Here is a 16,684-nt window from a genome sequence, read left to right on the forward strand (position 1 = left end):
ACTTGTTTTGATGCCTGTCTCCCCCTTCTAGACTGTAAACCTATTGTGGGCAGAGATTGTCTTTATTGCCAAATTTTACTTTCCAAGCGTTTAGTACAGAGCTTTGCATACAGTAAGTGCCCAATAAATATGATTGAATGAATGAATAAGCAGGAGAACAGGCATCAAATCCCCTTTTTGCAGATGAGGAAACTGAGGCAGAGAGACGTGAAGTGATTTTCCCAAGGTCATATGGCAGACAAGTGGCAGAGCCAAGATCAGAACCCAGGTCCTCTAACTCCCAGTCCCATACTCTTTCAACTTGACCACACTGCTCCTCTGATATTAGCTATCGGGTCCAAAGAGAATTTATCTACCATCCATTTCTTTGTCCCATTTCCTTTGATTTTTCTGGATTGACTGTGTGGTGGGAAACAGCTAAAATGTAAGCTTCTCACAGGCAAGCACACCTTCTTTCCTTCTATTGCTTGATTATTACATTTTTTGTTTTATTTTCTTTTATTCTCCTTGGGGGCAAAGGAGGCATGTCTAATTCTCAAGTATTTTTTCCCACCCTTAGAATAGATTTTGCAAATGGGGGCTCACTAATTATTAGGATTAGTGATATATTGTTCTCTTCCAAGCACAGTGTAGTGCAGTCTGCACACTATAGGAACTCCATATAGCAAAAGAGGAAAGGAGGAAAAGAAGAGGAGAGGGAAAGAGAGAGTTTAAGTTGCAGAGGTATAAATAGATCATACCAGATCAAATTTTACAGACTGCATAGAACTTTGAGGGCAATGCAGTTTTTTGGGGAAAAAAATAGGTAGCTTGATTATGCTTCTGGAATGAGCCCATCAGTTACTTTCATGATCTATAAAATTGTTGTTTAATGCTAATTAACCAAAGTATTCTTTCCTGAATACTTCTCTCATTTCCTTTTCTCCTATCCCCTTCTGCATCACCCTTGCACTTGGAATTATACCTTTAATTCACCCAACCCACACTCCACAGCACTTATATACATATCCCTTTACTGTAGAGGTTCCTCAAGGGTCATTTCTTGGTCCCCTTCTGTTCTCCATCTACACTCACTCCCTTGGTGAACTCATTTGCTCCCATGACTTCAATTATCATCTCTATGCTGATGACACCCAAATCTACATCTCCGCCCCTGCTCTCTCTCCCTCCCTCCAGGCTCGTATCTCCTCCTGCCTTCAGGACATCTTCATCTGGATGTCCGCCTGCCATCAGAGAAGCAGCGTGGCTCAGTGGAAAGAGCACAGGCTTTGGAGTCAGAGTTCACGGGTTCAAATTCTGCCTCCACCACTTGTCATTCATTCATTCATTCCATCATATTTATTGAGTGCTTACTGTGTGCAGAGCACTGTACTAAGCGCTTGGGAAGTACAAGTTGGCAACATATAGAGACAGTTCCTACCCAACAATGGGCTCACAGTCTAGAAAGGGGAGACAGACAACAAAACATGTGGACAGCTGTGTGACTTTGGGCAAGTCACTTAACTTCTCTAGGCCTCAGTTCCCTCATCTGTAAAATGGGGATTAAGACTGTGAGCCCCCCATGGGACAAGCTCATCACCATGTAACCTCCCCAGTGCTTAGAACAGTGCTTTGCACATAGTAAGCACTTAATAAATGCTATCATTATTATTATCTAAAACTTAACATGTCCAAGACTGAGCTCCTTATCTTCCCTCCCAAACCCTGTCCTCTCCCTGACTTTCCTATCACTGTAGACAGCACTACCATCCTTCCCGTCTCACAAGCCCTCTACCTCAGTTTCCTCTCCTGTAAAATGGGGATTTAAATACCAGTCGTCTCTGTTACTAAACCATGAACTCTGGGTGGAATGGGGCCTGTGTCCAACCTGATTATCTTGTACATATCACAGTGCTTAGTACAGTGCCCGCTCAACAAATACCATAATGATTAGAATTATTATTCCCTTCCCCCAGCCTTCCACCTTGTGGGGCTCTTTTACATATCCTAAGAGTCAGAGGCACTGTGATTCCTCAGCCCCAGCTCAGCCCTGCCTGAGACAACCATGTGTGCATTTTCTCCCTGATCCTCCAGTTAACTTAAACTGTTTGCCCCTTGTTGGGTAGGGACTGTCTCTATATGTTGCCGATTTGTACTTCCCAAGTGCTTAGTACAGTGTTCTGCACACAGTAAGTGCTCAGTAAATATGATTGAAAGAATGAAATATCAAAATTATTATTATTATTATGTCTGTCTCCCCCTCTAGACTGTAAGCTCCTTGTGGTCAAGGAATGTGTCTACTGATTCTCTTATAATGTACTCTCATAAGTGCTCAGAACAGTGCTCTGCACATGGTAAGCCTCAATAAATGGGATGGATTCATTGATGCATATTTATGATTTCAGGGAGGTTAAATTCCTGGACCAGTAGGATTATGAAGGATTAGCACAATGAAGTTTAAGCCCTTCACCATTCCTTTCTGGTTCGTTGTAAATACTTAAGAGTTACTTTCAGCGCAAGTTTTTACTAGCAAAGGTGAAAAAAAGGGTAGTATCATCACACTCTCTCTCTCTCTCTCTCTCTCTCTCTCTCTCTCTCTCACTGCCGACAAATGAAAGAGAAAATAGAAGTCCTAACCTTTAGTGCTAAGCACAATTGCTTGAAAAGGGAGAATTCCTGTTGGCTTAAGTCTAGAACAGCTGTTTCATTTCAGAAAATCATAGCAGAGCCAAGCTACATAGAGGACACACTGCAATAAGTCGTGGTCCATTCCTGGCTTGTACTTCCCAGAAGATTATTAATTTACCTCCTCTCCATTTCCCCTTTTAAAAGAGGGCAAGTTTCAGAGAACTGTGGGACCCTATACAAACCCCTGCCCTGTCCCTGAAACATACCCTGGTTGCTTATGGAATTAACTCTCTTGTTTTTACAATCAATCTAATCAATCGATGGTATTCACTGAGCACTTACCATGTGCAGAGACCTGTACTGATTGGGAGAGTCCAGTACAACAGAATTATGGGACCCCTTCCCTGCCCGGAACAAATTTACAGTTTCCTGTTCATATAGTGCCTGGTTTGGTTATTATTCAAGATGCATAATACTCACAGTCTTGATCCTCATTTTACAGATGAGAGAACTGAGGCTCAGAGAACTGAAGTGACTTGATCAAGGTCACACAGCAGATGAGTGACTAGAACCCAGGTCCTTCTGATTCCCAAGCCAGTGCTCTATCCATTAAGCCAAACTTCTTCTTGTCTTTCTGTCTCCCCTGCTAGACTGTTAATTCCTTGGGGGAAGCAATCATGTTTATTTAATGTATTGTGTTCTTCCAAGTGCTTACTCCAGTGCTCTGCACATGGTAGTGCTCAATAAATGCCACTGATTGATTACATTTTGATGGCAGTTGGGATTAGGGACGAGGCAGGCTGGAAAGAGCTAACAGGACAGAAGGCCACCATATGGAGTTTTTCTCAACCTTAGCTGGAAGCGCTCGGGCCTTGTCCAACTCCTGGGAAAAGTGAGGTTGAAAGTGCAGCTCAGAGAGCTGTTAGGGCATATCCCCTCCCCCCACCCCTTGTCTTTCAGTCATTCATTCAGTTGTCTTCACTGAGCGCTTACTGTGTGCAAAGCTCTGTACTAAGGGCTTGGGAGAGTACAGTATACCAATAATAATAATAATAATAATGGCATTTATTAAGCACTTACTATGTGCAAAGCACTGTTCTAAGCACTGGGGAGGTCACAAGATGATCAGGTTGTCCCACGGGGGCCTCACAGTCTTAATCCCCATTTTGCAGATGAGGTAACTGAGGCCTAGAGAAGTTAAGTGACTTGCCCAAAGTCACACAGCTGACAATTGGCAGAGCCGGGATTTGAATCCTTGATCTCTGACTCCAAAGCCCATGCTGTTTTCCACTGAGCCACACTACTTCTCAATAAACATTACCACTCTTCATGGAGTGGTAAAGGAGAGAATTCCTGAGCTCCCCTACTGAGATCTTACAAATCTGATCAGAGAGACCTGGTGGAAAGAGGCCTGGCCTGGGAGTCAGAGGACCTGGGTTTTAATCCTGGCTGGGTTGCTTGCCTGCTGTGTGTGACCTTGGGCGAACCAAGACCTCCTACCATTGGCTTTAGAGCTCCCTCCTTTCTCACCGCTCTGATTTACCACTACAATTCAGTCCGCTCACTTCACTGCTCTAACGCCAACCTGCTCACTGGGCCTCCATCTCATCCATCTTGCCGCCGACCCCTGGTCCACATCCTGCCCCTGGCCTGCAACACCCTCCCCCTTCATATCTGACAGATCATCACTCTCCAACTTCATAAGCCATTTTCAAATCATGTCTGCTTCAAGAGGCCTTTCCTGACTAAGCCCTCATTTCCCTGATTCTGTCTCCCTTCTGCTTTTCCCTTTCAGTTGGATTTGTATCCTTTATTCGCCCCATCTCAACCCCTTAGCACTTTTGTATATACCCCTAATTTATTTTAATGTCTGTATCGCCATCTAGACTGTGACCTCCTTGTGGGCAGAGAAAGTATTTACCAACTCTGTTATAGTTTACTCTCCCAAGTGCTAGTGCAGTGCTCCTTCCCCTAGACTGTAAGTTCCTTGTGGATGGGGATGTGCCTTCCAACACTGGGATATTGTATTCTTCCAAGCACTTAGTATGGTGCCCTGGAAACAGGAACTGCTCAATAAATACTACTGATGGATTGATTGCTCTGCAAATGTAAGGGCTCTATAAACATGATTGATTTTTCTGTGCCTCAGTTTCCTCATTTGTAAAATAGGGTTTCAAAGTCTGGTCTCTTTCCTACTTAGACTGTGAGCCCCATATGGGACAGCGACTGTGTCCAAACTAATTATCTTGTATCTACCCCAGAGCTTAGTATTATTAGTATTAAATAATAATAATAATGATGGTATTTGTTAAGTGCTTACTATGTTCAAAGCACTGTTCTAAGCTCTGGGGGCATACAAGGTGATTAGATTGTCCCACATGGGGCTCACAATCTTAATTCCCATTTTCAGATGAGGGAACTGAGGCCCAGAGAAGTTAAGTGACTTGCCCAAAGTCACACAGCTGATAATTGGCAGAGCCGGGATTTGGACCTATGACCTCTGCCTTCAAAGCCCATGATTTTTCCACTGAGCCAGGCTGCTTCTCTGTTCTCCTCCTCCTCCTCCTCCTCCTCCTCCTCCTCCTCCTCCTCCTCCTCCTCCTCCTCCTCCTCCTCCTCCCCCCTCCTCCTCCTCATGGGCTCATGGGGCTCTATTGTGGCATAGAGGAGCAGCATGGCTTAGTGGAAGGAGCATGGGTTTGGGAGTCAGAGGATGTGGGTTCTAATCTCAGCCCCGCCACTTGTCTACTGTGTGACCTTGAGCAAGCCACTTAACTTCTCTGTGCCTCAGTTACCTCATCTGTAAAATGGGGATTAAGACTGTGAGCCCCATGTGGGACAACCTGATTACCTCATACCTACCACAGCACTTAGAACAGTGCTCGGCACATAGTAAGCACTTAAATACCATAATTATTATTATAGCATATTTATTACTTTACTCAGTAATACTAATAATATAATGCTAATAATATTAATAATAATAGTCATAATGTTGGTATTTGTTAAGCACCTACTATGTGCAAAGCACTCTTATAGACACTGGAGTAGATACAGGATAATCAGGTTGTCCCACGTGGGGCTCTCAGTCTTAATCCCAATTTTACAGATGAGGGAACTAAGGCAGTGAAGAGACTTGCCTAAAGTCACACAGCTGACAAGTGGTGGAGCTGGGATTAGAACTCATGACCTTTGACTCCTAAACCCATGATCTTTCCACTATTAGTTTTATTATGTGAAGCAGCATAACTTAGTGTCTAGAGAATGGGCCTTGAAGTCAGAAGGACCAGAGTTCTAATACCAGCTCTGCCACTTGTCTGCTGCGTGACCTTGAACAAGTCACTAACTGCTCTGTAAAATGGGGATTAAGACCATAAGCCCCATGTGAGACATGGATTGTGTCCAACCTGATTAGCTTGTGTCTCCCCCAGTATTTAAACAATACTTGACACATATTAAGCACTTATCGAATACCATCATTATTATTATTATTAGCAGTATGAATTACTGTGGCCTCATTTTCATCCCAGTTTCATCCAAGTGAAAATGATTTTCATCATTTTCATTTTCAAGAGTTGGTAGCATTCTTTCATACACACCACTCCAGCAGCCAGGGGTCAGGCAATCATTCATTCATTCATTCAATTGTATTTATGTAGTGCTTATTTTGTGCAGAGCACCATACTAAGCGCTTGGGAGAGTACAATACAAAAATAAATAGTCACATTCCATGCCCACAATGAGTTTACAGTCTAGATGGGGGGAGACAGACATCAACGTGAGCCCGTTGTTGGGTAGGGACTGTCTCTATATGTTGCCGACTTGTACTTCCCAAGCGCTTAGTACAGTGCTCTGCACACAGTAAGCACTCAATAAATACGATTGAATGAATGTAAATAAATAAAATAACAAATGTGGACATAAGTTCTGTGGGCTGTGAGACAGGAAGAGCAAAGAGAACAAATCAAGGTGACACAGAAGGGAGTGGGAGTTGAGGAAAGGTGGGCTTAGTGTGGGAAGGCCTCTTGGAAAGGAAGCTTGGGACAGAGCTACAATGATTAAATGGGATAACAGATGTTGCCTAGTAGGTGATTGAGTCCTTTAAAGATGGATGGGCAACCACTGGAGGTTCTTGAAGAGTGGGGATACATGGCCTGAATGTCATTTTAGAAAAGTGATTCGGGAAACAAAGTGCAGTCTGGACTGGAGTGGGAGAGACAGGAGGCAGGGAGGTCAGCAAGGAGGCAGAAGCAGCATGATGTACTGGATAGAGCATGGGCCTGGGACTCATTCATTCATTCATTCAATCGTATTTATTGAGCACTTACGGTGTGCAGAGCACTGTACTAAGTGCTTGGGAAGTACAAGTCAAGGTCATGGGTTCTAATCCCAGCTCTGCCACCTGTCTGCTTGGGCAAGTCTCTTCACTTCTCTGGGCCTCAGTCCCCTCATCTGTAAAATGGGGATTGAGGCTGTGAGCCCCAGGTGGGACAGGGACTGTGTCCAACCTGATTTGCTTGTGTCTACTCCGGTGCTTAGTACAGCCCCTGGTGCATAGTATAAGTGCTTAGCAAGCACCGCAGTTATTATATAATAGTCAAGGTGGGATAGGAGCTTGGATCCACAAAGTAGCAGTTAGGGTTGGATAATAATAATAATGACATTTATTAAGTGCTTACTATGTTCAAAGCACTGTTCTAAGCACTGGGGAGGTTACGAGGTGATCAGGTTGTCCCACAGGGGGCTTTCAGTTTTCATCCCCATTTTACAGATGAGGTAACTGAGGCCCAGAGAAGTTAAGTGACTTGCCCAAAGTCACACAGCTGACCGTTGGCGGAGCTGGGATTTGAACCCATGACCTCTGACTCCAAAGCCTGTGCTCTTTCCACTGAGCCATGCTGCTTCTCTGGATGAAAACATGAAAAGACTGGGGATTTCAAGGAGTACTGGAATTTTGTGATTAAACGCTAGGTCACGCTCATGAATCTGTAGGTAACTCCATGAAAGGAGCACCTTCCCTTACTATATTTTGATTAATCCTTTTTCCTGGACTCCTGTTTGCAGCCGGACCCCTGGAATTGCCACTTTTTGAGCTGATTCCATCCCAGAGGCAAGTGGTTTTTCATGGGGATCGCCTGCCTTTCCAATGCACCGCAACGTACGTCGACAACACCACCCAAGTCCATTGGCACCACAACGGACGCTTGGTTGAGAGTGATGAAGAGCGGGGCGTGATTGTGGAGGACAGCATCATCCATGACTGCTGCTTGGTTACCCGGTAAGTATTTCAGACTGTCATCGAGGCACGTGCCCAGAGAAAGTTTCTGGAGCCCGGAGACGGGCAGTCATGCACCCAGAGTGGCAATTTGGACAACTGTGATTTTAACTCAGTTAAGTGATGGAGTTGCCCACTTGAACAATAATAATAATAATAATGGTGGTACTTCATTCATTCATTTATTCAATCGTATTTATTGAGCACTTACTGTGTGCAGAGCACTGTACTAAGCACTTGGAAAGTACAACTCAGCAACAGATAGAGACAAACCTTACCCAACAACAGGAGGCTCACAGTCTAAAAGCGGGGAGACAGACAAAAAAACAAAACAAGTAGACAAGCATCAGTAGCATCAAAATGGATAAATAGAATTATAGATATACACAACATTAATAAAATAAATAGAATAATAAATATATACACACATACACAAGTGCTGTGGGGTGGGGAGGAGGGTAGAGCAGAGGGAGAGAGTAGGGACGATGGGGAGGGAAGGAGGAGCAGAGGAAAAGGGGGGCTCACTCTGGGAAGGCCTCCTGGAGGAGGTGAACTTTCAGTAGGGTACTTGTTAAGCACTTACTATGTGACGAACACTGTTCTAAGCACTGGGGTAGATACAAGTTAATCTGATTAAATGCAGTCCTTGTCCCTCATGGGGCTCATACTCTTCATCCCCATTTGACAAAGGAGGGAACTAAGGCCCAGAGATGTAAAGTGACTTGCCCAAGGTCACACAGCAGACAGATGACCAGGATTAGAACCCAGGTCCTTCTGACCCCCAGGCCCGGGCTCTATCCATTAGGCCACGCTGCTTCTCTGTGACATGTGGGCCGCCATACTGTGCAGAGGAATTGATTAGATTGCTAATGGTTTGGGCTCCAGACTCCCACGTTATAAATCGTCAGTGGTATTTATTGAGCCCTTACTGTGTTTACAGCACTGTAGTAAGCACTTGGGAGATTATAATGCAACAGATTAGGCAGACATGTACCTTGCCTACAAAGAGAAGAAGAGAGGGATATTTTCTAGGGAAGGATATGGACATTAAATTGAGTAAATCAATTTCAGTTATTCATTCAATTGTATTTATCGAGCACGTACTGTGTGCAAAGCACTGTACTAAGTGCTTAGTATGTACATAAATTGAGGGTGGGGGGTATATCAAATTCTTAAAAGGAAAAGAGCCAATTGCTTACCATTTAGAACAGTGCTTGACACATAGTAATTGCTTAACAAATACCATCATTATTATTATTATAAGCCAAATGGAATGGAGAGGGAGTTGAGGAAAAGATAGCCTAATCAAAGAAGGCCTCTTGGAGGAGATACAATTTTAATAAGGCTGTGTAGGAGGGAAGGGGCTTCTAGGCCAGAGGGAGGAAATGGGCAGAGGTTTGCTGGCAAGTTTCAGGCGTAAATTGGCTAGGAAGGAGCAAATTGTGCTGGCTGGATTGTACTAAGAAATCATGTAATCATTCATTTACATATTTATTTATTTATTTAATTTATGTATATTAATGTCTTTCTCCCCATCTAGACTGTGAGCTCAATGTGGGCAGGGAATGTGTCTGCTTGCTGCTATATTGTACTCTCCCAAACACTTAGTACAGTGTTTTGCACACCATAAGTACTCAATAAATACGATTGAATGAATGAATGAATGAAATCAGAGAAGTGAGTTGATAGGAGGAGCAAGGTGATTGAGTGCTTTAAAGCTGATCATAAAGAGTTCTGTTTGATGGAGGTTCTTGAGGAGTGGGGAGACATGGCCTGAATGTTTTGGACTGGAATGGGGAGAGACAAGTGGGGAATGATGATTTTAGAGAATTTGAAGTATGGACTGGAGTTGGGAGAGACAAGTGGGGGATGATGATTTTAGAGAATTTGAGGGGGGTCGAAAGATCAGAGGTCTATTTGGGGAAACGGACAGATTTGAAGAAGGGGGTATGTGACAGAGAAGGCAGTTGAAAATGTTATGGTCAGATGATGGATTTTGGAGTCGGTGAGGGTAGAGATTGTACAGCAACTAGAGCTGACAAGGGCAAGTGTCTGAGCTGGTGAGTGGATGAGGTGGGGTGGATCAAGAGGTCAGTGGAGTTGGAAAAACAAGAGGAAACAGGCAGTGAAAGGGTCGTCAGGAACATCCATGTGGTTATTGAAGTCCCCAAGAGTCAATGGAGAGATGGAGAAAGAAAGAAGTCATGTGAGGAAAGAGTAAAGTTGTTGAGAAAGTGGGAGGAGGGGCCTGGGGGAGGGGGTTGGGAGCTGCTAGATGATAAGCTCATCGTGGTCAGGAATATGTCTGTTATATTGAGAGCTCACCTCCTCCAGGAGGCCTTTCCAGACTGAGCGCCCTTTTTCCTCTCCTCCTCCCCATCCCCCTGCCCTACCTCCTTCCCCTCCCCACAGCACCTGTGTATATGTTTGTACAGATTTATTACTCTATTTACTTAACTAGTACATATTTACTATTCTACTTATTTTGTTAATGATGTGCATCTAGCTTTACTTCTATTTATTCTGATGACTTGACACCTGTCCACATGTTTTGTTTTGTTGTCTGTCTCCCCGTTCTAGACTGTGAGCCCGCAGTTGGGTAGGGACCATCTCTATATGTTGCCAACTTGTAATTCCCAAGTACTTAGTACAGTGTTCTGCACACAGTAAGCGCTCAATAAATATGATTGAATGAATGAATGAATGAATATTGTTATACTCTCCCCAGTGCTTAGTACAGTGCTCTGCACACTTTAAGCACTCAGTAAATATGATTGACTGGGCGTGATTAGTATCTGGAGTGGGAGGTAGAGGCAGATTCCCTTTAAAGGAAGGGAATGTGAGGGAGGGAGAAGTGGAATGGTACAAAACTGGCATTGGGGAGTGAGAAGGAAACCCAGTCCTCCTTCTTTCCAGGTAAGTCTTGGGGAATAGGAGAAGATAAGCTTTACCCCTCCCACCCCCAAGAGAGAGCAGCAGGGAGGACTGTGTCATCTGTTCTCTACCCATGATGAGAAGCAGTTTGGCATAAAGGATAGAGCAGGGGCCTGGCAGTCAGAAGCCCAAGGGTTCTAATGCCGTTCCACCACTTGTCTGCTGGGTGACCTTGGGCAAGTCACTTCCCTTCTCTGGGCCTCAGTTGACACATTTGTAAGGTGGGGATTGAGACTGTGAGCCCCACATGGGAGTACAGTATAACAACATAACAAAGCGAGCTTACAGTCTAGAGGGGGAGAAGGGATCAAACGTGTTTAGTGACACGGGGGGAGCGACTGACAGTAACATCAGTGCAAAGGAAAGACCATGCTGGAGTGAAAGGTCATTTCTTAGCTTGCCATTAAGCCCCTTGGCCACTCAGCGGCCTCTGCCTCTGTGAAGCCTTGGGCAAGTCACTTCACTTCATCTGTAAAATGGGGATTTAAATTATCTTGCCCCTTTCTTAGATTGGAGGCCTCCAGTGGGAAAGGGACTGTGATTATCTTCTCAAGAGTGTAAGCAGTTTGCTGGTGGGGAACGTGGCACCAACTCTGTTATATTGCACTCTCCCAAGCATTTAGTACAGTGCTCTGCATTCATTCATTCATTCAATAGTATTTATTGAGCGCTTACTGTGTGCAGAGCACTGTACTGAGCATTTGGGAACTTCAAGTTGGCAACATATAGAGATGGTCCGTACCCAACAATGGGCTCACAGTCTGCACACGGCACTCAATATTATGGCGCTCAATAAATATGGCGGATTATCTTGAATCTACCCATTTGTTTAGTACAGTGCTTGGAACATAGGCGATGCTTAAAGAATACTATTTATATAAGGGGAAAAAAAAACAATCTTTTGAGGTGCCAATGGAGGAGGTTCGAAAACCATCCAGTAATTTCTGGAAGGAGAAGTCCCTGCCAGGTTTGTGATCAAAACTAAAATCCTGATTCCCCACAAAGGACAAAACACATGTCACGATTTCTGCTCCAATTCTTCCCTCAAAATGGCCTCTAGGCTGGAAGCTTCTTGTGGGCAGGGAACATGCCTGCCAACTCTGTCAAATTGTAATTTCAGTTCAATTCAATTCAATCATATTTATTGAGAACTTACTGTGTTCAGAGCATTATACTAAGCCCTTGGGAGAGTACAGTATAACGCTAAACAGACACATTCCCTGCCGACAACGAGCTTACAGTCTAGAGGGGGAGAGAGATAGAATAGATATAAATCAATAAATCAATAAATTACAGATATACAGACATCAATATATTTAAGTAAATTGCAGATATAACAAATTGCAGATATTGATAAATTATGGATATGCCCAAGTGCTTAGTAAAGTGTTTTCCACACAGTAAGCACTCAATAAATACTACTGATGGTTTGATAAATACCATTGATGGTTTAATTGAAAATGGTTTCCACAACCATTTACATTTTATATATGATTATGACTTTTCGATCCAGGAATGATAGCTAAGTTCAGGAGAAGTAAAATCAAATATCATTATTACTGGCAAGAAGGACTAAATGCGAGTAGAATTTCAAACACCATTTTCCTCCCATAAGGAAGTATCATGGGCCAAGAAAAATGTCACGTGACAGAACCTTGTTCCCAAAGTTAGTTAAATTAGTGCAGTGAAATGTATTTATTTTACTCTGCCTCACTGCTAGAGAATGAAGTATGTGTTTTAATATTTAACCAATTAATAGAGTGAAAAAGATTTGGTTGGCTATTTGTGTTGTAAATTTATAACTAGAAACATCTGGAGAACTAGAACTGTACAAAAAAAATCAGCAAAATCTGTTTAAACTGGGAGCTTTTTGAAATTTTATCTTTACATTCAAAAGAGGCTTAGGAGTAGTATTACAAGTTTTGTGAGGGGTGAAGCAGTGTATCTGAATTTATATCAAAGTTCATCAGAAGCAGGGAATGAGAGTCATGCTTCTGTTGGACTTTCCCAAGCGCTTATTACAGTTCACTGCACCCAGTGAGCATTCAATAAATACCATCCCAGAAACATTAGCATTGCCCTTTGTATTAAAAACTGATGCCACTAATAATGTGTGAGTTTATGGCTGAAAAGGGGCATGTAGAACCGGTGATTCATTCCGAACTATAAATTTATAAAAATAGTCATTAGTTCATCAATCAATTAATGGAATTTATTAAACACCTTCTCTGTACTAGGCAACATACTGAGTGGTTGGAAGAGGACACCAGTAATAAATCATAGACCCCCTAATTTTAAAGCAATTATAATCTAATGGGGGAAGCGGACAAGCATTATTTTCAATCTCACAGTCACAGTCCATTGTAGGCAGGGATTGTCTCTCTTTATTTGTTGTATTGTACCTTCCAAGCACTTAGTACAGTGCTCTGCACACATTATGTGCTCAATAAACACGACTGAATGAATGAATAGATTATAAAATCCTTGAGAGCAGGAATTATATCTACCTACTCTATTATACTAAGTGCTTGGTACAGTATTCTGCACCCAACAAGTGCTCAGTAAGTACTATCATTCATTCATTCAATCATATTTATTGAGTGCTTACTGTGTGAAGAGCACTATACTAAACACTTGGGAAGTATAAATCAGCAACATATAGAGACAGTCCCTACCCAACAATGGCCTCACAGTCTAGAAGGGGACTAGGAGTCTAGAAGTCTAGAAGTCTCCAGTCTAGAAGACTCCATCAGGTCTGAGCTCCCCAAAGTCACTCCTCCCCCTTCTCCAACCCCCCGGCTCTCAACCCTCTCTGCTACTCTCCCATCCTTCCCAGCAGTATCCTCAGAGGAGATCTCCTCCCTCCTCTCAAGTGCTGCTCCAGCCACCTGTGCTTCTGACCCCATTCCCTCTCATCTTATGAAATCTCTCGCTCCATCCCTCCTCCCCTCCTTAACTTCCATCTTCAACCGTTCACTCTTCACTGGTTCCTTCCCCTTTGCCTTCAAACATGCCCACGTCTCCTCCATCCTAAAAAAAACCCTCTCTTGATCCCACCTCCCCTTCTAGTTATCACCCTATCTCCCTCCTACCATTTCTTTCCAAACTCCTCGAATGAGTCGTCTACATGCGCTGCCTCGAATTCCTCAATGCCAACTCTCTCCTCAACCCCCTCCAATCTGGCTTCTGTCCCCTACATTCCACGGAAACTACCCTCTCAAAGGTCACCAATGACCTCCTGCTTGCCAAATCCAACGGCTCCTACTCTATCCTAATCCTCCTCGACCTCTCAGCTGCCTTCAACACTGTGGACCACCCCCTTCTCCTCAACACGCTATCCAACCTTGGCTTCCCAGACTCCGTGCTCTCCTGGTTCTCTTCTTATCTCTCCGGCCATTCATTCTCAGTCTCTTTTGCGGGCTCCTCCTCCCCCTCCCATCCCCTTACTGTGGCGGTTCCTCAAGGATCAGTTCTTGGTTTCCTTCTCTTCTCTATCTACACTCACTCCCTTGGTGAACTCATTCGCTCCCACGGCTTCAACTATCATCTCTATGCTGGTGACACCCAAATCTACATCTCTGCCCCTGCTCTCTCTCCCTCCCTTCAGGCTCATGTCTCCTCCTGCCTTGAAGACATCTCCATCTGGATGTCTGCCTGCCATCTTAAACTCAATATGTCCAAGACTGAACTCCTTATCTTCCCTCCCAAATCCTGCCCTCTCCCTGACTTTCCCATCACTGTTGACAGCTCTACCATCCTTCCCATCTCACAAGCCCTCAATCTTGGTGTCATCCTCGACTCTGCTCTCTCGTTCACCCCTCACATCCAGTTCGTAACCAAAACCTGCCGGTCTCACCTCCGCAACATCGCCAAGATCTGCCCTTTCCTCTCCATACCAACCGCTACCCTGCTGGTTCAATCTCTCATCTTATCCCGACTGGATTACTGCATCAACCTCCTCTCTGATCTCCCATCCTCCTGTCTCTCCCCACTTCAATCTATACTTCACGCTACTGCCCAGATCATCTTTGTGCAGAAACGCTCTGGACATGTTACTCCCCTCCTCAAAAATCTCCAGTGGCTGCTAATCAACCTACACATCAGGCAAAAACTCCTCACTCTCAGCTTCAAGGCTCTCCATCACCTTGCCCCCTCCTACCTAACCTGCCTTCTTTCCTTCTACAGCCCAGCCCGCACCCTCCGCTCTTCTGCAGCTAACCTCCTCACTGTGCCTTGTTCTCGCCTGTCCCACTGTCGACCCCCAGCCCACGTCCTCCCCCTGGCCTGGAATGCTCTTCCTATGCACATCCGCCAAGCTAGCTCTCTTCCTCCCTTCAAAGCCCTACTGAGAGCTCACCACCTCCAAGAGACCTTCCCAGACTGAGCCTCCTCCTTCCTCTCCCCCTCCTCCCCCTCCCCATCTCCCCGCCTTACCTCCTTCCCCTCCCCACAGCACCTGTATATATGTTTGTACATATTTATTACTCTATTTTACTTATACATATTTACTATTCTATTTTATTTTGTTAATATGTTTTGTTTTGTTGTCTGTCTCCCCCTTCTAGACTGTGAGCCCGCTGTTGGGTAGGGACCGTCCCTATATGTTGCCAACTTATACTTCCCAAGCGCTTAGTACAGTGGTCTGCACACAGTAAGCACTCAAAAAATACGATTGAATGAATGAATGAAAGACAGACAACGACGATTGGTTGATTTACAGAAAGTGAAAGCAAGAGGGAGAACAAGTATGAGACAGGCATTATTATTGTTATTATTATTATTATTATTCTTACATTTGTTAAGGGTTTGCTAGGACCCAAACACTAAGGTAGATGGATGATTATCAGATTAGACACCATCCCTCTTTCACAGAAGATTCACAATCTAGCTTATCCCCATTTTACAGATGAACAACCTGAGGCCTAGAAAAGTAAGTTTGAGATCAATCAGTCAATCAATTGTATTTATTGAGTGCTTACTGTGTGCAGAGCACTGTACTAAGTGCTTGGGAAGTACAAGTTGGCAGCACATAGAGATGGTCCCTACCCAACAGTGGGCTTACAGTCTAGAAATGACAGTGGGACATCCAGTAGAGGTGTCCGGAAGGCAGTAGGAAATTCAAGATTAATAATAATAATAATAATTGTGGTAATTGTCAAGTGCTTACTATGTGCCAAGCACTATTCTAAGTGCTGAAGTAGATACAAGTCAGTTGGGTTGGCCACAGTCCCTGTCCCACATGGAGCTCACGGTCCAATCCCCATTTTTACAGATGAGGTAACTGTGGCCCAGAGAAGTGAAGTGACTTACCCAAGGTCGCACAGCAGGGATCTGGCGAAGCCAGGATTAGAACCCAGCTCCTTCAGACTTCCAGGCCAGTGCAGAGAGGGAGAAAGGTTGGGACCAAAGAGATCAATTTGGGAGTCAGTCGCAGGTGAAGAGATAGATTTGGGAGTCACTTGCATAGAGATGGTAGTTGAAGCCATGGATGTAAATGAGCTCACCAAGGGCGTGGGTATAAGATGGAGAATGTAAGGGGATAGAACTGAGTTTTGAGCGATTCCCACAGTTTGGAGATGGGAGGCAGAGAAGAAGTGGATAGGCAAATAGGAGAATCAGGAGAGAACAATGTCCATGAAAACAAGGTTAGATCATGTTTCCAGGAAACGGGGTTGGTCCAAGGTATCCAAGGCAGCTGAGTGGTAGAGAAGGATTAGGATGAAGAGTCTGTGGGATTTAGCAAGAAGAAACCATTGCAATAGATTGGAGTCAGTCAATCACTTGTATTTATTAAGGTCTTATTGTGTTCAGAGCTCTGTACTAAGCACTTGGAAGAGTACAATATAACAATATACCAATGTATGGTTC

The 16,684-nt window shown here is 44.1% G+C and overlaps 1 protein-coding gene across 1 annotated transcript in view; it reads left to right on the plus strand.

The window, feature by feature from the left end:
• The window catches only part of ADGRA1 (adhesion G protein-coupled receptor A1), a 732,027-nt gene that overhangs the window by 285,052 nt on the left and 430,291 nt on the right, over positions 1-16,684 (plus strand). Inside the window, exon 7 of the mRNA XM_038744384.1 lies at positions 7,672-7,885. Within this exon, the coding sequence (XP_038600312.1) occupies positions 7,672-7,885 (214 nt within the window). The remainder of the gene's footprint in view (positions 1-7,671; positions 7,886-16,684) is intronic.

The sequence above is a fragment of the Tachyglossus aculeatus genome, chromosome 3 (genome assembly GCF_015852505.1).
Source record: "Tachyglossus aculeatus isolate mTacAcu1 chromosome 3, mTacAcu1.pri, whole genome shotgun sequence".
NCBI lineage: Eukaryota > Metazoa > Chordata > Mammalia > Monotremata > Tachyglossidae > Tachyglossus > Tachyglossus aculeatus.